The 22,276-nt window shown below is 40.8% G+C and overlaps 1 protein-coding gene across 1 annotated transcript; it reads right to left on the bottom strand.

Moving 5' to 3' along the window:
- Positions 1-633: 633 nt before the first annotated feature.
- Positions 634-19,280, bottom strand: LOC112068283 (sodium/potassium/calcium exchanger 2-like). The gene is made up of 10 exons (XM_070438091.1): positions 19,182-19,280; positions 16,479-17,595; positions 6,866-6,897; positions 5,893-6,013; positions 5,562-5,654; positions 5,107-5,177; positions 4,802-4,939; positions 4,559-4,648; positions 4,118-4,284; positions 634-3,854 (listed from the first exon to the last, which is right to left on the bottom strand). Exons 2-10 carry the CDS (start codon positions 17,416-17,418, stop codon positions 3,605-3,607), a joined length of 1,902 nt encoding a protein of 633 aa, XP_070294192.1. The 5' UTR covers positions 17,419-17,595; positions 19,182-19,280; the 3' UTR covers positions 634-3,604.
- Between the last annotated feature and the right edge of the window lie 2,996 nt (positions 19,281-22,276).

Here is a 22,276-nt window from a genome sequence, read left to right as displayed (position 1 = left end):
AAAAACACATTTTTTGTCCATTAAATAACATCAAATTGATCAGAAATACAGTGTAAACATTGTTAATGTTGTAAATGACTATTGCAGCTGGAAACGGCAGATTTTTTATGGAATATCTACATAGGCGTACATAGGCCCATTATCAGCAACCATCACTCCTGTGTTCCAATGGCACGTTTTGTTAGCTAATCCAAGTTTATAATTTTAAAAGGTTATTTGATCATTAGAAAACCCTTTCGAAATTATGTTACAAATACCACCACTACCACCAACAATCAGGGGTGCGTTCAGCAGGGAGAAACTTTGTGGAACGTTCAGAAGAACAAAGATGCCTCTGACAAGTAGAAAAAGGAATCCTAACAGCACTATTCATGCCATTTCTATTTCAATATTTTCCATCTGACTGTGGCCCGGGTTGCAGTGTTTCTTTTTAACCACTAGGTGGAGATACTGGTTTATGTACTTGTGCATATCAAATTTGTATTCTTGGGTAACCAAATCAATAATGTATGCACCATTGCACTCAATAATGAATATTTGTATRTTATATATTATATTGTAGAGGACATTTATTGGATAGTTTTGATAGGTTAGTTTTGGGTGATTTGATTCTGAAACAAAGCAATTTACACCTACATTTCAAACAAATGTTCATTTATTATCATATGACATTTTATACAGAATGACTGATATGATTTTTACAATATTTGACATGATTCAAGTATACATGATTATGATTCATATACATGATTCATACTTAAATATATGGTATGTAACAGAAATATAAAAGCATTGCCATTCATTGTTTGTTCTGTATTATTATGATAGACTTCCACACCGTCCATATAGTTCTGTATATTGACCGTTTTACCTTCCTACTCATCCATACATTAAATGTTAYACACGCATAACATCCATTGAAAAAAGATCAAGAAATTACCCAGTATATGAAAGTGSTTTCTTTATTAATGCAACGTGGATGTCTAAAGTCATTAAGTTATCTGTAATTTAAACATGTTCTATACATATCAATAACATTAAACTCTAAAGCAGTGGAAGCGATATTGGTATAAACATAAGATGGAATTATCATGTTTTTGAGTTTACATTACAGTTTACAAACTGTTTGTATGCATAAACATTGCATACACGAGAGAAAACAAATTGACAATGATGAAATTGGCTTAGAGAAATTAWCAAAAAGTGAAGGGGGTTACAGTAATACATGGAAAATCTTTTAACAAAGATAATCCATTATTTTAGTTGTCAATATAGTAGCTCATTTATTTTTATTTTTTTGCCATATCAGTCTCAGATGGTTCAATTATTGTTAAAAATCACATATAGTATATCCCAGTGAGCAAATATGGTTCAAAATACGTTGTTTCCACSACACATCTCTTTCGAAAAGACATATTTTACACCAGTTTTGCCCACTAGGATGTGATAATATAACAAGTCACTATTATGGTACAAGTATTGCAAAATTGGACTTGTTATCTTAACAATTATTTATAAGAAAACAACTTAATTGTGGTAATGCACATACTGTATGCTTCATGTGCTAGAGCGGGTGCTAGAGCAGCAAGATCAGTTGACCAAACCTGTTCCTTGAGCGCTAAAGTCTTGTGAATTTTCGCTCAAACACTAATCTAGCGCACCTGATTCTAATAATTAGTTGGTTGATAAACCGACTCRGGTTAGTTACATCTGTGGTTGGATTGAAAACCTAGGTAGCGCTCCAGGAATATGGTTGGAGAATCCTGTGATAGAGATATGTTTTGCCGTTGCCAGTCAAAGGGCAAGCGCCATACAGCAATGGTAAGGTAACAATTCTGAAGCAACTAAATAGTTAGACATGTTTTATGATCGATCTTATAGTGGAGAAGAAACATATAGATTTTTTTTACAGAGTAGAACTATTGATTATTCTAAGAATATCATTCACATGCTATTTTGCTTTGGTCAATATAAAATCTTAAACCCCTTATTCTGTTCAGTTGATCAAAAGTGAGAGAAAATAACAGGATGTTATTCAGATATACATGTTACTGTTTGCTCTATTATACAGAGAAAACAAGCAAAGAAATAACGTATAAAAAAATATATATTTATATCTCTATATGATTCTGAAACATACAAACTGCATCAAACATGGAAAACTGATCATTTGTACAGAGTTCACAACCCCTTCACATATTTTTCACTTTCACATCTGCTTCTACATCCGCACTGTTTGGAGTTTTAGTCTTGATTTCTGTATAGGACTTTGACATCTGCTGATGTAAAAAGGACTTTATAAATACATTTGATTGAACGGGGTTGTACACTGAAAGTGATTTAATATAGCGTGTCCCTACATCACACCTGTCGACCATTTTAACTATTTACATTTGTCATGTTCCTCAGCTGATTTGCATATAGAATAAGTGAAGTACTGTGTATATATCTTTTACCGGAAAAAAATGGTATTGTTACATTTTCAACCATAAAAACGTTGTAGCATTAGGTACAATAGATTTGCTCAACTGAATTTACCTTAATATTAAATGTAATATATGTAATATAAAATGTTAAACAACTTTGAAAATATGGGTTGGGCTTAAGAAACAGAAGATAAATTACAAATACTACATTGTATTTACTTAACAAAATTGTCCCAAACAAAACCACCCTCGTCATATTACTACCATTTTCTCTTCATTTACACGTTTACCTTTCACTTTGCAAGTTCATACAAACATGTAACAGTTATAAACCAAATCAAAASTGTACAAATTCTAGATTTTGATTTGAGAACAAAAACCTTTTGGGCTTTGCAAATTAAGCAATTGTAATATAAATACAACAAACTAATTTACAAAAATCAAGAAAAACACTTCCACTTGATCCACGCAATCTTCAGACACTCTTATAACAAGGACCTGTGCAAATTGATCTCGATTTACTGGAGTTCGGTAAACTCGATGAAAGCTGAGGAGCTGCTCTTTGATCTACCTGTTGGTGGATCCAACCATGTTCCTCATGCCTTGATATTTCTTGCATCCGTTGAACTTCTCTTCCATTTCTCTGCCAGGTTCCGCTTTCTGGTTAGGACAATGCAGGACCTTTTCCAGAGCTCCACTTCATACAGCCCGTCAACGTTTTTGACCGATGGACAGTTGATACCTGACTAATTCAAATGTATTCTCTAATCATATCACATAGTCCTCTGGATTGGAGTAACCAGACGTGGTCCCCTACTCTCCGACATGGGCGTGATTACAATCGCCTGTTTGTCAGTCAACGACGGATTTAAACCAAAGGAAGCTCTCGGATGTGGTCATGTGACGTGGAGAGAAACCCATCCCATTGGGCAGTAGCATCGTGAATCAATCGCTCATCGACAGGTCCGTCTGCCCTGCTCAAAGTTCACAAATGATAATTTGCAGGTTGTGCTCGGGCATTTGAAATCAATCAATCAAGTCAGGCTAGTTTTCTACTGCTCCTCCCAATGGAAGCCCCCATTGATAACGGGAGGATCAAATGATTGTGTTTACTGTATGTGTGTGCGAGAGAGAAGGTGTGTTTGTGTTTCCAGGAGGTTGGGGTTGAAGAGGGGCCTTCAGATGGAGATGGGACACGCGATGACCTTGTCTTCCAGCATGACGCTGGTTACCAGGAAGAAGATGTACAGTAAAAACATGAGGCCTCCCAGAACCTTGCTCATCTTCCACTTGCAGGAGGCGATGGAGATGATGACGAAGAGCAACATGAGGAAGAGGAGCACGATGGCGCAGAAGAGGCCGTTGCTGCTCACCTGCACCGCCTTGAAGTCATTGACTAGGCCGTAGATGAGCCAAGGGAACGGCAGGCTGCAAGGGTAGAAGGAGAAACAGAGAAATCACATGTACCGTTACTGTCTAGAGTAGACTWTATGGTGGTAAAGTGAAAACATAGTTGCAGTTGATCCTTTGACTTCTAGGTTGACATTTTTGTCACGCAAAAGAGCATAGATCTGTGCAACGCTACTGTAACATTTCAAATGTGCAGCAATAGAGCTTGCCCGAGAAAACATTTTGAAAAGAGGACTCATTCATGCAAACAGCATTTTAAATGTGCTTTTGGACCGACTTACCCCACGGTAATGTCAAATATGTTGGAGCCCACAGAGCTGGACACAGCCATGTCACCAAGGCCTTTCCGGGCTACAATGACACTGGTGATTAGATCAGGGATTGATGTACCAGCTGCTAATATGGTCAATCCCATGATCTCCTCTGTAATCCAGAAGGTCTCTCCAACCTGAGAGTGAAAATGGGTTAACTACATTGTTCAAACAAAGACGAAGAATCAGATTTGGCGTTATTACGTCTGGCGATAGACACGGCTGGAACTCAATCGAATGACTGGATGTTGTTTGGATTGGTTGGCTCTTGATTATGTGTCGTGGTCACACAGACTGATATGCTTCCACCATAATCAAAAGGCCAAAGGTGAGGTGAGGTAATGATTGACACCAAACCCTATGTTTTGATTGGCTCAGAATGAAAGTGACAGGTGTCAGGGAGGGGCTTACCTGATGAGCCCACCACACCATGAGGTAGGAGAAGGCAGCAATCCAACAGATGGAACCAATGAAAGTTATGGGGAAGAATTTTGTGGAAGTCTGCAAAAAAAAAAAAAAAAAAGTTTATGATAAGTTTATGAAAACGTTCAATGTCCTTTTTTGAAAAGTCATAGATTTTCACAAATCAATCAACCAATCGTAGCTACACCCCAAATGTTAATGTAGTCTGAGGAGAATAGCAGCTCCACTTGCCTTTCTCCTGACATCGGGCAGAGAGAGCCACAGGGGGAAGACAATGGGGAGGATAAGGAGATACGTTATTCGTTTGCGGTTCGTCGCCGGCCACTCCAAACTCAGAGGAGCATCCTCATCTTCCTCCTCCTCCTCAGCCTACCAAACAGAGAGGAGTGGGGGGTTAGAGAGAAACAGTGACAGAAATACCAAGGCTATAAAACATATATTTGATTTTAAACAGAACTAATTCATCCAGTGTGTGTCAGTTACTCTCTTAAACATCATGTCACTGATTTTGGAGGTACTTGGTAGACAAAGCCTACCGGTCCTACGTCGCCGTTTGCAGGGGAAGTGACTTCCACTGTTACGTTGGAACTGTTGGGGATGTTTTTGTCTGCGTAGAGAGACAGAGAGAGAGAGAGAGAGGTCAGGAGTTAGACTTGAAGGAGAGACAGTGAGAGTCACTGGAGAATGTTATACAATATATATTATGTATATACAGTATATTTAAGCAATAAGGCCTGAGGGGGTGTGGTATATTGACCATTTATCACAAACCCCAGAGGTGCCTTATTGATATTATAAACTGGTTACAAATGTAGTTCGAGCAGTAAAAATAGATGTTTTGTCATACCCATGGTATACGGTCTCATATACCATGGCTTTCAGGCAATCAACATTCATGGCTGGAACCACCCAGTTTATAATATAGTATATAACACGTATAAAGTATTTTAACATATTTAACATTTACGTACATTTAAAATGTAAAGCTCACCTGCGACACCGTTGGGTTTTTCCCCCTCCCCGCCATCTTGACATTTCTGTTTGGCCATCTTGTGGAGAATGGAGGCCTTCTCTTTGAATCGCCCTGAAACACAATCATTGCTGCATAGAGTCAGTGATAAACCCTAACGATTTGAACCTAGCTACGGATTCCCCACTAATGGAAACATAAAACAAAACATTACAAATATTTGACGTCGTTTCCATTAATGAGAAATTGTGAAAACATGTCTAATACAGAAACACATTGAAACAAATACATCAAATATAAATATTGGAAGTGTGTCTATATTGAAGGTGTGACAAAAAACCCGTTGTTTTACCCCCCAGTCCCTCACCCTCACTGAGGGGGTCCAGTGTGTGGATCATGAGCTGGAAGATGCTATTCCTCATCAGGGTGTTGTGAGAGCCGATTGAGCCTCCTCTCTGGAGACGGGGTTTGGCCTGCAGTAGAGACCAAGGGCATAGGCTGCTTTAACGTCTCTATACCAGATGAGAATCTATAGCTTCAATAACATAGCTCTAATCTATAGCTTCAATACTAGATCATCTATAGCTTCAATACATAGCTCTAATCTAAAACTGCAGGGGTGAGTCAATTTGGTTTTCAATTCAGTCAAGTGAACTGAAATTCAATGCATGAATTGAGTTTCGATTTTACTTTCCAGGGTTGACCCCAACCCTGAGCTCACAATGCATATGCGTCTTTGTACACAGTGGTGTAACAATGACGCAGTTGAACAAAGTGTTATACACAGTGAATGCACAGTTGACGTGTCAAGTGCGGAGTGTCAATAATGCAGTGGCTGTGGTGCAAAACAGCGGCATAATTTAGAGAGTTCATATATTTAGAGAAGTTGGGTCAACTTTTGTTCTAAATCTTGGCGTTCAGTTACATAGCATTGTTTTAAATATTGCCCATGTAATGTTAATGAGGAGCTAACATGGCTGCTATAGAATGTTGCAGTGTCATGTAAAGCATCATAATGCTCCTAGACGTTCAGTTTTATTAATGTTTTTTTTAATATTCCCCAAGTAATTCATCGTTAGTGGGGAGCTAACGTGGGGCCATGTTGAAGTGTCATGTAAATGTGTCATAATGCAGAAACGGCATTGGCCCAACACTCTAAATACCTGCCTCTGGCGCAAACTATCTCACGCATTTGTGGACCTTTACATTTCATTGTATTCTTGCAGCATTGTGTCTATGGCAACATGCTTTGTGTGCTTGCTTAAGAACACTGGATATTCATACTTAAATACAGGTTAAGATGCCACAACAGAACATAAACATACCGTCAACTTGTTTTCGTCGTCACCCGTGGTTCCTTCAAAGGAAAGAAGTAAAGACGTGCATGTTATGAAGTCTCACAAAATCGCACTTAAACAGAAAATATCATCTGCCAAGAAATGCTAGTTATTGACAAGACAATGTGGCCTAAGGATTTAAATAAAAGCAGTCGTCATGATAAATTATCAGGATATCAAACTGTCAATAGGTAAGCCGGTTTCAAAATGATCCATCGAGAAGTACAGGTTGGAATGCAGCTGGGATACTTGGCAGCTGGGAAGACATAAAGCTTTGAAACCTACAGATGCAGCTCCTCTAATCTAAAAGCCAACAGTTCTTCAGAGGACATATACTTTACAGTTGTGGAGACAGAATCCCATCTGCCACAACTGTTTGAGAGAGAAATTAAATTGAGAAAGCGTACTGCTTTTCTTGTTTGGAATGTAAGGTACAGTATGATACCATAGCAAGCAGTAGGTCTCCCTTTTTAATGAATTTGAAAAAATGTGAAAAACATTGACATCATGTGTTGCATGTAGGAAGTGACAAAAAAAATCTAAATGTAATCCATTTTTAAATTCTGCTGTAACACAACAAAATGTGTAAAAAGTCAAGGGTTTGAATACTTTATGAAGGCACTGTAAACCAATGATATGGAATGAATAACTTAAATGAAACCCTGCGCAAAGACAACAAAACTATGAAACACCCCAGCAGCTTGCTGTGGTCAGACACCTGGTTATACTATCGCTAACGACGTATCTTCACACCACCAAAACAAGGAATAGAATACACGACAATCCTAATAGTATCACCTTTAAAAATGGAAGAAGGAGCATCTTGAATTATAGGAGCTAAAGTCTGAGTGACAGGAGCAATTTGACTAAGCAGACATAGGCCAAGTGTTAGCCATACTGTGAACTATTGTATGTTTTCAATTTGTAAAAATTCTAGATTATGATTACCAATAAAAAAAAAATCATGAATTTCAACTATTTCTTCAATTAGCAGAGTTGAAAACCCTGAACAGCCCTGCTGTTTGTCTACCAGAAAATGGGACACCAATTTCACAACCGTTTTGCATCAATGTAGACCGATTCATGTCGTCTAGTTAGGATTTCGTTGGGGCTAGGGAGATCCATCCAGAGCCACTAGTAGCTGTCTCTCAAAGTTTAGCGGATGAGCGTTAGCCATGTGAGCGCCCAAACTTAGGCCTTTCCAGTAAGGCAGGCTAAGCCCTGTGCTGTGTCTATCCCGACGGTGCTGTTGCCTAATGCTCACATGGCCCTAACGGTCATACAGGTTATTTATTAGGATTGAGCCTAATAACCTGCAGAGCATCTGCTGCCGGAGGCTTAGGGTTAGGAACGGATGGATTGGCAAGATGGAGAACTGCTGAGGTTTGCATTGTGCGGGCTTACTGTGGGGAGGCAGGTACTCTAGCATAGGAACATTGGCCAGTAACCGAGAGCCGACTCGGTGAAAAATCTGCCGTTTGCCCTTGAGCAAAGCCATTAACCATTGCTCCTGTAAGTCGCTCTGGATAAGAGCGCCTGCTAAATGACTAAAATGTCAAATGTACAGACATGGTGAGTTTTATCCCTCTGAAACCCACCGCCAAAACACCGCCACATTTCCAACCTGTCCCGTTCTCACCACACTCCGACCAGTTTGCTTAACAGTTGGTCTGCCGTGTGTCATGTGGTCTGAAATGGGCGCCATTATCGTCACGAGCACATAAGCATTTCACTGCACCTTTATACCTGCTGTAAACTGTGTATGTGAGAATGCGTTTGATTTTGGATTTGACGTCGACAGGAAAGTGTAGAAATAGATTCTTAACAGAATTCCCACCTAGGTCAGGAGGGAGTGGGTTTGGAGAATACTCAAGGTTTTCGGCATAGCCACAAATTGGGTAGACGCAATACAAATATAGCAATTAATATTTACAAATCCATCTTTGTTCAACTGAAAAGTCATTGGCCTTATACTGGCTATAGTTTATAGCATTAACCCTTTACTGCAGTAACAAAATAGGTCACACAGTGTTTATTGGTAGTCTTAAACAAATCTACTTTGAAACAAATATATTACACCTCACACACATGGTTATGGGCTTTAAAAAAAAGAAGACACCTGTACCATGTCAGATATAGAGTTGAAATGTATTCAGTTTTGAGTTTCCATCCCAAATATACACTTTTATGCATCACAGAAGACTTAAATATAACAAAAACCATTGATATACAAACACTGGATATTTTGTGTAGAATTATTTTTTTTATGTTGATTTAATTATGAAATTATGAAACATTTTAACATTCCACCAACGAGGCCACGAGAGCGATTTGGTTATTTGACTGCAGGAAAGGGATATTATAAAGAACAAATAATGATTTGACAAATTCTGTAGGCCTATCTTGACAAACATTTTGAGGTGAATTATGTATGAGTCTACATATATAAAAACAAATACCAAAAAGAACACAAGAGCACAGGATGAACTGTGATTAATATCATTAAAGAACATCATCAAATTGATAGTTATTAACTCTTGCCAAAATGATAACAGAGGCATAGATGTCTCGAGTACAGAATCTGGATTGAGTAAACAATGCACTAAAGGGTGATCCATTTGATCCACAAACAGGGTAATTGAAGTTAATTGATTAATAGGGATCTTTACATCACTGCCATGTTTTATATCAAGTAGCTCGGGCGCCCTATCTCCCTTTATACCTCTGCAATAATGATGGAAATATACTTATTTTTTGCTTACTTTTAAGTACTATTCCACAAAGTGTTTTTGCTGTAGAAAGCGCAATCAAACACTAGACATGTCCTCATAGCTAAAACAATATTTACCAAAATGCTGGGGAATGGCTTGGAGAGGAATTTGCAGGTTTTCATACTCTTCATACATAAACATACAAACTGGACATACATACATGCACACACTGTACTAAAACAAATATCTGAAAGAGAAAATCAACATGTATATCAAATGCATCCTTTTTACTTCTTTCAGTGCCTCGATAACAGGTAATAGCTACGCCTAGAATTCAATCAAACTTGCACTGCAGGTTAACTGCACCATTCAACTGAAATGTGGTCTTCCACATTTCTGAATCAGAGAGGCTGCGGGGGGCTGCCTTAATCAACATCCACGTCTTCGGCACCCGGGGAACAGTGGGTTAACTGGCCTTGTTATGTAGATGCGATTAATTAAAGTGTAATTAATTCAAACTGCCAATCAAATGATCTTAAGATCTTTTACTAAGGACACGTGGTGCTTTTCGAAAATAACTATTATTCACAGTATACTGTAGCCGTAAATGCCATAAGGCTGACAGCCAGCCAGCCAAGGCTTTCTGCGAAGCCGGGAGTTTCTGCAAGTATCCTTGCAAGGCAGAAGTCAATTGTGTCCACCTGACCCGCCAAGCTCCCAGACTTAGAGAGGATTAATCCACAGAGATAACCGTATTTAGAACAGTAATTTCAACCCCTTCATGTTAACTCTCATAACAACCTTCACATGTCACAATGTGACGTTTGATTCGAACCTCACACTTTTATTACACTTATTCTGTATTGGATTGAATAATGGTTGTTACTTGGGTGGCGTTACAACCCTTAAGGGCTCCAGTGTCCATTGGATATAGAAGATCTTGGATATAGAATAACATGTTAAGCGTGTTACCGGTAACCTTTCGTCATGGGAAAGAAGTTAACTCAATAACAATACAAGTACACTTTTGGTTACAATTAATAATAAAGATTGGMGCATAACCCTATTTCTGAGACAATGAAACGCAGTGTAGCTGATTGGTCAGTTGTGGCCCTGGGGTTTAGCACAGGAAGTGAACCCTCACAATTAAGGTAAACATTACAATAAAGCAGGGCTCTCCAACCCTTCTCCTGGAAAGCTGTAGGTTTTCGTTCCAACCCCAGTTGTAACTAACATGATTCAGCTTATCAACCAGGTAATTATTAGAATCAGGTGCGCTTGATTAGGGTTAAAGTGAAAATCTACAGGACGGGAGCTCTCCAGGAACAGGGTTGGAGAGCCCTGTACTAAAGATTATGGAAGCATGGACATTTACAACATGGTCCACAATCATTTACATGTCATTGAGAAGCATGATTGAGAGGAAAATGTTGATGGAAATACGTGAACACTGGTGGTTGCTTTCTATCTAAAACGTCAGCGAGAATTTTGCCCTGCAAAATAAGCATGCAGTCTTCTTGTCTCTTGCAAAAGAAAATTAGCCGGAAAACACTTCCGAGTGCAGTCAGATCATGCTAGTCAAAAGCTCTTACGCATGAGTTCCAATGTCCATACTAGCATACTATTTAGAATGCATTCCCAATACGTTGCGTCATTCTAAGTACTATACGCTAGTGTATTATACTGAAGAAAAATATAAACCGAACATGCAACAATTTCAACGATTTTACTGAGTTACTGAGTTACATAAGGAAATCAGTCAATTGAAATAAATTAATTAGGCCCTAATCTATGGATTTCACATGACTGGGGATACAGATATGCATCTGTTGGTCACAGATACCTTTTAAAATAAGTACAGGCATGGATCAGAAAACCAGTCAGTATCGGGTATGACAAACATTTACCTCATGCAGCGTAACACATCTCCTTCACATGGAATTGATCAGGCTGTTTTTATTTATTTTACTTGGCAAGTCAGTTAAGAAMAAATTCTTATTTACAATGACACCTTAGGMATAGTGGGTTAACTGCCTTGTTCAGTGGCAGAACGACAGATTTTTACCTTGTCAGCTCGGGGATTTGATCTAGCAACCTTTTGGTTACTGTTCCAATGCTCTAACCACTAGGCTACCTGCCGCCCCTGTTGATTGTGGTCTGTAGAATGTTGTCCCACTTCTCTTCAATGGCTGTGCGAAGTTGCTGGATATTGGCGTGAACTTTGAAAGACGCCGTCAAACACGTCGATCCAGAGCATCCCAAACATGCTCAATGGGTGAAATGTCTGGTGAGTATGCAGGCCATGGAAGAACTAGGACATTTTCAGCTTACAGATCCTTGCGACATGGGGCTGTGCATTATCATGCTGAAACATGTGTTGATGGCCGCGGATGAATGGCACGACAATGGGCCTCAGGATCTCGTCATGGTATCTCTGTGCATTCAATTGCCATCGCTAAAATGCAATTGTGTTAATTGTCCATAGCTTATGCCTGCCCATACCATAACCCCACTCTGTTCACAACATTGACATCAGCAAAACGGTCGCCCACACAGCACCATACACGTGGTCTCCGGTTGTGAGGTCAGTTGGACGTCCTGCCAAATTCTCTAAAACAACATTGGATGCAGCTTTTGGTAGAGAAATGAACATTACATTTTCCGGCAACAGCTCTGTTCAACATTTTTGCAGTCAGCATGCCAATTACACACTCCCTCAAGACATTGTGTGAAAAAGCTACACATTTTAGAGTGGCCTTTTATTGTCCCGAGCACAAGGTGCACCTGTGTAATGATCATGCTGTTTAATCAGCTTCTTGATATGCCCTACCTGTCAGGCGAATGGATTAGCTTGGCAAAGGATAAATGCTCACTAACAGGGATGTGCACAACATTTTTGAGAAATAAGCTTTTTGTGCATATGGAACATTTTGGGAATCTTTTATTTCAGCTCATGAAACATGAGACCAACACTTTACATGTTGTGTTTACATTTTTGTTCAGTGTGTATATATAGTGGATATAGAGAAATGTAATGTGGAAAAGATCCTCTACTGTTCATTGCTCGTTCTTTGAGTCACTGTAGGCATCTGTGTCTTTAGTCTTTCAGCTTTAGTCAGTCAGTCAGCTGCAGCAGGTTAGTCACATAATGCCCAGGGCCCGATTCCCGATAGAGATTGGAACTAATGCTGCGTTCATAACCAAGTGGGAAAGACGTAAGTTGTGAAGTCATAAATACAGTTGGATGCATCAGGCATTCACGTGCTTTGAACTTTGTCAAGAAACGTTGATTGGCTAATGGCCAACAAGCTGCGTCGACCATAAACTATAGCTACAGCTATCATGCTTGTAAACAAATTATAGTGTTCCAAAACCATGTTAATAGATTGCTTCAAAAAAGTCATGTTTAGTTGTTACATTTAACTGCCGAAAATGCTGTTATTGAAAATGCTGTTATTTCCTTAGTAGGTGACGTCAGAGGTCAGCATGTAGCATGAGTTGGCGCTCCGCGATGATAGACAAGTTTCCTACTACTAATTACGAGTTGGAGGGGCATTTAATATAATTTYCCCAGTCATATGTGGTAAATACCAACTTTCCACTTGGCTAGAATGCAGCATTAAGTTTAGGAGTGTTTTAACGATGCATCGATCCTATAGCAGCTGAAGATCATATGCATTTCCCAAAACACCACAAAACGTTCAGTGTTGTTGGATCATGTATCGATACTCATAGGATCGACAGAACGGCAGCTCTCTTCCGCCTTCCAAGTCTTACTTTAACAGTATAATTATTCCACAATACTGACGACGGTTCAGCTCCTATATATATATATCTATCCCTTATGGCTGCAAATATTGAGGCAGATTATTTGAACGCTAACCCTATAATAATGCACTACATCACAAATGAGGTATTTCGCACATGTTACACAACATTAAATATATTGAGGCAATTGCATACAGTAGCCTAGAATTAGCAACAACAAAAAACTGATTGAACATGAAATTGATTTCAGTATGGTTTAAATATATAGGTCTAGACTGTACTTATATTTTAATGCAGTCATCTTGTTTTTCATTTAAGAATATTTGTTTCCCTTGCTTGTTTGTAACAATTGCAAAAACATTGGCAAATTTGCAGCTTCGTTCTGAAGTTATCGGCRGCTGGTCACAGAAGATTCAGATAGCATCAATATGTTTAGTGGAGATCTTCTGTGTATAAAGTAACTATAAAGTAACGCAGAAGGACAATTAAGCATCTAACGACACACTTAGCTGTTGTACGAGTGGTCAGGAGGCAGTTGGTAAATAACGAACGTTTTCAAGTGCAACTTTACTAACGATGGTTTTGGAAAACAGCTCGGCGCTTCAACGATGCCCCTACGAGGGTTCTAACAATGCACTTAGCCTTGAGATGCTTTTGGGCAACGGGGCCCAGGAGTCTGTCGCTTTATATTTGCTGTCGTCACAAATGGTAATCAGTAAAGGGTTTAAGAAGGATTGGAGTCTTAGAATAATCAAGTAGAGTGAGTTCTTCCTGACTTCCACCATCTTACATATTTATACATCTCTCTCTCTACATATATATGGCTTGGGTTAAAAGCACAGACTTTACTCTGAATGACAAAACAATAGACACAATTGGTTAACATTTTTTTTTTTAACTTTTCCTAGTGTTGGGTGAGTTTTGATCTCCACACCAGCAGTGGCACCTGGCTAAAATTAGCTGTGGTAAATGGATTGGAGGATTTGCAGAGGGATTACTTAAGAACTACAGACATATGAGGGCAAGCAAGTCGTACATCATGTGCTGGCTGGTTAAAAGAAAGTCCTGAGGAGTCAGACCAGTACAAGGATGAGAGACTTCCTGTGAACAGGGCAGTTTTCTCCGAAGGACGGAATACAAACAAGAGTTTTTATATCCCCTTGATGATAGAAATAGTAACCACCTCTTCAAGTTGGGTTTAATAATGGCACTTGCATCTCAACGTTAAGATCCGAGGTGTAAACTGAACATACCACACATCAAATAACTACTGATCAGATACTGTATGTTATGTRAAGATGTAAGAGTACCACACATCAAATAACTACTGATCAGATACTGTATGTTATGTGAAGATGTAAGAGTACCACACATCAAATAACTACTGATCAGATACTGTATGTTATGTGAAGATGTAAGAGCAAAGTTTGCTGCTACCCACTAAATGTTGCTGTCACTACAACATTGGTCCTTATATTTATAAAAAAATGGCTCGTAACTTAGTTATCATTAATGAATTTAACTAAGTGTTTTTAAAGTACTGCTTGCTGGAATCATATATCAAACCTCATTGCTAGATATTTCTTTACAATACCTAGTGTCTCAATGTGGTGTGACGATGATAATAATTAGTACATATGGATATTATTTTCTTCTAAATGCCAAATAGAGACCTATAATCTAGTCCAAATTGCACAGTAGTATTAAAGTATAAACCCCTGAAGATCTGGAATTGGGATGCAATACAAGTCAAAAGCTACAGGTAAGCCCTAACAATCACAGCCAACATCCAGCTAGGGTTCACCTGGGCTCCGTAAGAGTGTGACTCTGAGTATATAACATCTGAGAGCAATGAATCAGACTCCAACTGAAGACAAAGACAAGAACACAGCAGGTCGGACACATGTAGGAGATATGTCACAACAGTAGAGCTTTGAATGATAATGATGCATTTTTTTATTTTTATGTATTCGATCTATATCTAACGCACATCAATTTATTCGCCGTGTCTTTTGGGGTCGGCCCCTAAATGTTTTATCCCATGGAAATGTATGTATAGCCTCCTTAAAATCTGAAGTTGGGCTGTTGTTGTTTTCTTACATTAGGACTAGCATTTCTGGAAAAATACTAGCTAGCCGATCTTGATAATGAAGTACACGTGGGAGTTTTAAGAAAACGATGAGTGCTCAAGCTACTTTAACCTACTGTCTTTATCTCAACTCTGGTCATGAAGAGATGTTGAATGAATGCAGCTGTTGAGAAGTTGGTTCAAGGGGACACACTGTGCAGTGCACATTGTTGGGCCTATCCACTCAAACGTGTCGATACTTTGAAGAAATGTGGCCACACCAAACTACCCTCTGGAGCCATGTTGATAATAAGAATTGGAATCTCCAAACATTGAGACCTCGTCAGAGCAACCACCCTCCCCCATTTGCAGCCCATTACAGATATTGACAATTCCTGGTATATGTCGACAGCTGGTTGGTTCCAATGTTTAAAACTCCCTCAGATAACCACAGACCACTGAATTCAGTAAACCAGTTAATGTGTAACCGATTTCCTATAGGTCGATGAATGTCGAAGTTAATGACAAAGTCAATAAATGGTGTGTAATTACAGTATCCATCATCAAGAAGATAAAAAGTCTACATATTTATTACTTAAATGGCATATACATTTCCTAAACATTGGCTGTGTAAATGTGTCTTGTGTATAGTAGTATGTTTAAAACGTTTAAGGGAAAACTAGATTTGCGTAAAGTTAGTTGACTGACTACTGCGAGTGCTGTATGTACGGTGACCCAGCTTTGCAAAGGGCTCAGAGGCCTGGTATTTAATATGAGAGTGGATGGAAGACTCCATGGAGCGACCTGCTTGGTGGTTTGACTTAGTCAGCACGAATAGGGAGGGCCATCTCTGTGAGGCCATGCACAGGTGACATGCAGCTAAACCCAATGTTAATCCCTGGGCAGGCAGAGGTTTGGCGTCTGTCCGTCTACCTGGCCCGCAGGACAACTTTTAAATACCCTTCCCTTACGCTGCACGCGAGCAGCCTCCTGCCAAAAGCAAAAGGAACGTGAGTKARGAATACATCTGGGGAGGAAAAGGTGGCGGCAAAACTCACCTTAGGAGCGGCCTCCACCTCTTCCACTTGATTCTGGCCCAATTTACTCTTTATGAAGGTCTCTACATGTGCGTTGAACTTCATAAATGTCACATAACAAACGTAGCACATCAGCAATGCGATACTTTCCCACAGAAAGATCTGGTTATCCAAAAAAAACAGGATGAGCATCAACAGACCAATGATGTAGAAGGAGACGTCTCTAAAGAGGGGCCACCAGGTCAGCTGGAGAACCTCCTTGGAGAACAACGCGCACATCCCGATGACAAACAGGATGTTGAACACGGCCGAACCCACAATGGTTCCTATGCCCACGTTGCTGTGGGAGATGAACACCCCGATGACGGAKGTGAAAAGTTCTGGGGCGGAACCCCCGGCCGCCATGAAGGTTGCCCCGGCAACGTCGTCCGAGATCTGAAGTTTCTCTGTGATCACAGTTAGGGCCGGGACAAAGAACTCGTCGCACACAATGGCTAAGGCGATGAACATGTACAACATCCCAAACATGTGCAGACCCACAGCCCCCTGCCTTCTCTGCTCCAGGTTGAAGAGATCCGTGGGGTAGTCCCCCATCTCATCCATGGAAGACTTCATGGCCACGGGCATGTCCTCCATCATAGAGACGTTGTGGCCTCCCTGGTGCTTGATGGTGAGCAGAGTTCTGCGGGGGGCCRACTGCAGTAGGTCTCCCCCGGACATAGCAGCGGGGGAGGAGGAAAGTAGATCACCTCCATTTCCATCAAGCCCAGTAGAAGAAGTAGTCCACTGGAAGGCACCCAATGAGAAGACTGTGCTGAGAGTCACAATGCTGAGGACGAAAGCTAGAATCCTTATGGGCCTCAGTTTTCTCCGGACGTGGAGGTAGTGATGCCTTCTGCTCAGGGGGAAGGAGTCCTTCTGGGGCCCCATGTCAGCACCTGGGAGCATCAATTCCATCGCTGTTGCATAGGTGGAGGCTGAGGCTCAGGCTGGCTGTGAGGCTGCTCTGGCTGGCTTAGCACGAGCGCTTGCCTTACGGTGTCGAGGAGAGCATAGTCCTCTAAACACAACAACCGACTGGCCCCTGATGTTCTCCAGGGTCTGGGGCATATAAAGGTTTCCTCATATTAGTGTCTGGAAAACACAAACGGGGAAGAGAGAGGATTATTACAAGGTAAATCCTCATATCTGTAGAAATATCAACAGGCCCAATGTGAACCTTGGTTTAGACTAAGTTATAGGCCTCGATTTATATACACTGAGTGTACAAAACATTTTGAACAGCTGCTGTTTCCATGACTGACCAGATGAAATCTATGATGCCTTGTTGATGTAACTTGTTAAATGCACTTCAATCAGTGTAGATGAAGGTGTGGAGACAGGTTAAAGAAGGATTTTTAAGCCTTGAGACAATTGAGAGGTATGGTAGTAGGTGTCAAGAACTGCAACGCTCAACAGTTTCCAGTGTGTTTCAAGAATGGTCCACCACCCAAAGGACATCCAGCCAACTTGACACAACTGTGGGAAGCATTGGAGTCAACATTGGCCAGCATCCCTGTGGAATGCTTTCGACACCTTGTAGAGTCCATGCCCCGACTAATTTAGTCTGTTCTGAGGGCCAAAGGGGTGTGGGGGTGCAATGCAATATTGGGAAGGTTCTCTTAATGTTTTGTACACTCAGTGTACAAGCCCTGTGTATCAACATTTACTGTACGCCTACCAGGGACCAATAAGCTATAGGCCTAGTCCTTCTTTCTTTGAGGGCTGCTTAAATAAAAATTGGCACATTACTACAGGCTAAATTGGTTTCAGGGATTGTTCAGCACTATCCCAGGGACCGGTGCCGCTCACRGACCAGGGCTTGAGAAACACTGCGATAGATCACTATTTTCTTTCCAATCTAATGKATATCCTCAAGTTGGTGTGTTTGTACATTGGCCTAACCATAAATGAAATACAGCTGTGTTACCTTACAGATGAATCCTACCCAGCTATCTCTAGTACTTGTAAACTCGCTGACTTTTAAAGTCCTGTCCTGTTGAAAATCAAATCTCAGCARCTCTATCGCTGAATGGCAATCTCACATAAATCAATATCATTGCTTAATTAAACATAATAGATATTGATTTTGAAAGATGAATACTTTGCACGAGGCAAATGATTCCATATACATCCAGTTGACTTGATKACAGTTGGATTTCTCCATGTGCCTGCATCAGTGCCCACAAGCTAAGTGTAACCGAGCTTAGCCTAGGCTATGGTGATTATCAAAACCCTGGGAAGGTATCTTGAAAATCTGTCCAATATCTTTAAAACATGCGTCTATTCGTGTGGTTATGACAGCGCAGATATCTAAAAGCAGAAGCCGTGTGTCAGGTGAGGTGATAGGTGATAGCTGCTTAGAATTGTTAAACCAATTAGGCTAATTTAGAACCTCCAAGCYTACAGTTCACCTTTTTTTWACTGGCAATTTCCTCCAACGATAAGACTCAAAAGGAATGTAAAACATTGTAAACAGCAAATATATCCTTAGATCAACAATGAGCCCTATTCTCTTGCATAGTTGCAGAACACAGACCAAAGCCAATCAACTAACCACCTAGTTCATCTTGCACACCACCATCCAAACCAATGCGATATCAAACGCAAAAATATCTTCAGAACAAAAATAAATCCTCACAAAWCAATGCATAACAATTGAAAGAAAAGTACTAATTTACCACACTTGCAGTCTCCTGTTGGACGCTGTACAGAAGAAAATAAGGTAGGTGGTGAAGAATTTGCCTGTAAAGCCAATCCTGAGTGACAAGTTCCTATAGGCTCGAGCTGTAGACTGTGAATAGCTCATGTAAATCTGCTCTAAAATTTCCTTAGCACCGAAGGGGTGGAGATTACAGAAACTAACAGTCAATCCTATGGTGAGGTGACTCCTCCCCCTCTACCTTATGTACCTGCCTACCCGCCACGTGACAGGAATCAACCTTACCTAAGGTTTTCTTCTGTCTTTATTTGACTTGGGGGGAAAACGTGAGATCATGTTGCTTGAAAGACCAGAACCCAACCCTATTGATAGGCTTTATCCTACCAGGCYATTGTATTGTAGCCKGGCCTCAAAGACGTAACATAGTCAACGTAAATATATGACTCAAATTAGTATGATATGTTATGTTTGGAATGGTTACATAAGACAGTTTGTATAGTGTACTAACCAAAATAGCTTTACCAGTAGGTTGATACACATACTAAATAACATGTATGTGCTCACCTGCTCGTCAAACATCTCATTCCAAAATCATGGGAATTAATATGGAGTTGGTCCCCCCTTTGCTACTATAACAGCCTCCACTCTTCTGGGAAGGCTTTCTACTACATGTTGGAACATTGTGAAAGGAACTTGCTTCCATTCAGCCACAAGAGCATTAGTGAGGTCAGCACAGATGTTGGGCGATTAGGCCTGGCTCACAGTCTGCGATACAATTCATCCCAAAGGTGTTCACTGAGGTTGAGGTCAGGGCTCCCTACAGGCCAGTCAAGTTCTTCCACACTGATCTTGACAAACCATTTCTTTATGGACCTCGCTTTGTGCACTGGGGCATTGTCATGCTGAACCAGGAAAGAACCTTCCCCAAACTGTTGCCAACAGTTGGAAGCACAGAATCATCTAGAATGTCATTGTATGCTGTAGTGTTAAGATTTCCCTTCACTGGAACTAAGGGGCCTAGCCCGAACCATGAAAAACAGCCCCAGACCATTATTCCTCCTCCACCAAACTTTACAGTTGGCAATATGCATTAAGGCAGGTTGCGCTCTACTGGCATCCGCCAAACCCAGATTTGTCCATCAGACTGCCAGATGGTGAAGCGGGWTTCATCACTCCAGAGAACGYGTTTCCACTGCTCCAGAGTCCAATGGCAGCGAGTTTACACCACTCCAGCCGACGCTTGGTATTGCGCATGGTGATCTTAGGCTTGTGTGCGTCTAAACCCATTTCATGAAGTTACCGATGAACAGTTATTGTGCTGTCGTTGCTTCCAGAGCCAGCAGCATACCACCTTCCATCCCACTGCTGGCTTGCTTCTGAAGCTAAGCAGGGTTGTTTCTGGTCACTTCCTAGATGGGAGACCAGATACTCCTGGAAGTGGTGTTGGAGGGCCAGTAGGAGGCTCTCTTTCCTCTGGTCTAAAATAATATCCAAATAGCCCAAGGCAGTGATTGGGGACATTGCCCTGTGTAGGGTGCTGTCTTTCGGATGGGATGTTAAATGGGTGTCCTGACTCTCTGTGGTCACTAAAGATCCCATGGCACTTATTGTAAGAGTAGGGGTGTTAACCCCTGTGTCCTGGCTAAATTCCCAATCTGGCCCTCATACTGTCACCTAATCATCCCCAGCTTACAATTGGTTCCTTCATCCCCCTGTGAATATCCCCCAGGTTGTTGCTGTAAATGAGAACGTTTTCTCAGTCAACTCACCTGGTAAAATAACAGTTAAATAAAGAAGTTTGGAACTTGGTCATGAGCGTTGCAACTGAGGACAGACAATTTTTACTCGCTTCAGTACTCAGCAGTCTCGATCTGTGAGCTTGTGTGGCCTACCACTTCGCGGCGGAGMCGTTGTTGCTCCTAGACAATTCCGCTTCACGATAACAACATTTACAGTTGACCAGGGCAGCTCTAGCAGGGCATACATTTTRYGAAYTGACTTGTCTATGGAGATTGCATGGCTGTGTGCTCGATTTTATACACCTGTCAGCAACTAGTGTGGCTGAAATAGCCGAATCCACTCATTTGAAGGGGTGTCCACATACTTTTTTCCCTCATCACACAATACGCCATAATGACAAAGCAAAAACGGGTTTTCAATTTTTTTGCAAATGTATTAAAAACAAAAACCAGAAATACCATATTTACATAAGTATTCAGACCCTTTGCTATGAGACTTGAAATTGAGCTCCGAAACAGGATTGTGTCGAGGCACAGATCTGGGGAAGGGTACCAAAAAAAATGTCTGAAGCATTGAAGGTCCCAGAGAACACCGTGGCCTCCATCATTCTTAAATGGAAGAAGTTTGGAACCACCAAGACTCTGCCTAGAGCTGGGTTGAAAGCACTGACTGTAAGTCGCTTTGGATAAGAGTGTCTGCTAAATTACCAAAATGTAAATGTACTACACTTGTTGCCCATTTTCAAAGACATAGCTGTTTATGATGTTTACTGTGGTAACATCAGTGGACTTGTTTAATTTTTATAAACGAAAATAAAATAATATGTGGTTTATTTAACGAGGCAAGTCAGTTAAGAACAAAATCTTATTTACAATGATGGCTTAGGCACAGTGGGTTAACTGCCTTGTTCAGGGGCAACACGACAGATTTTTACCTTGTCAGCTAGCTCGGGGATTCGATCTAGCAACCTTTCGGTTACGGGCCCAATGCTCTAACCACTAGGCAAACTGCCTCCCCAGGTAGCCTGTTTATAATACAATGTCACTAAGATTCAAAAGCCACGTTGTGTTCGTTATAGGCCTACAGTACCAGTCCGTGTGTAGAATTGGGCGTCTGTCAAAGACCTGTCCCTTACGGAGGCTCATCGTCATATGGCGCTGTAAGTAAGCACACTCAGGGATGGACAGAGGGTGGGGGGGGGGGGGGGGGGTAGTATTAGAATCCTTCCAACAGCTTCTTCTTCTTCTTCTTCTTCTGGAGACTAAAGCTTGTGGTGGTGAGGTCAGGCTAAACACGTGAGCCATTAGCGCTGTAATGCTCTGCAGCCTCTCTGCTGAAGGTGAGCTCGACTTATCTGACCTGTACTGGCTCTCA

The sequence above is a fragment of the Salvelinus sp. IW2-2015 genome, unplaced genomic scaffold (assembly GCF_002910315.2).
Source record: "Salvelinus sp. IW2-2015 unplaced genomic scaffold, ASM291031v2 Un_scaffold356, whole genome shotgun sequence".
NCBI classification, from domain to species: domain Eukaryota; kingdom Metazoa; phylum Chordata; class Actinopteri; order Salmoniformes; family Salmonidae; genus Salvelinus; species Salvelinus sp. IW2-2015.
The sequence above is the reverse complement of the archived record's forward strand: the minus strand, read 5'-3'. Positions and strand labels throughout refer to the sequence as shown.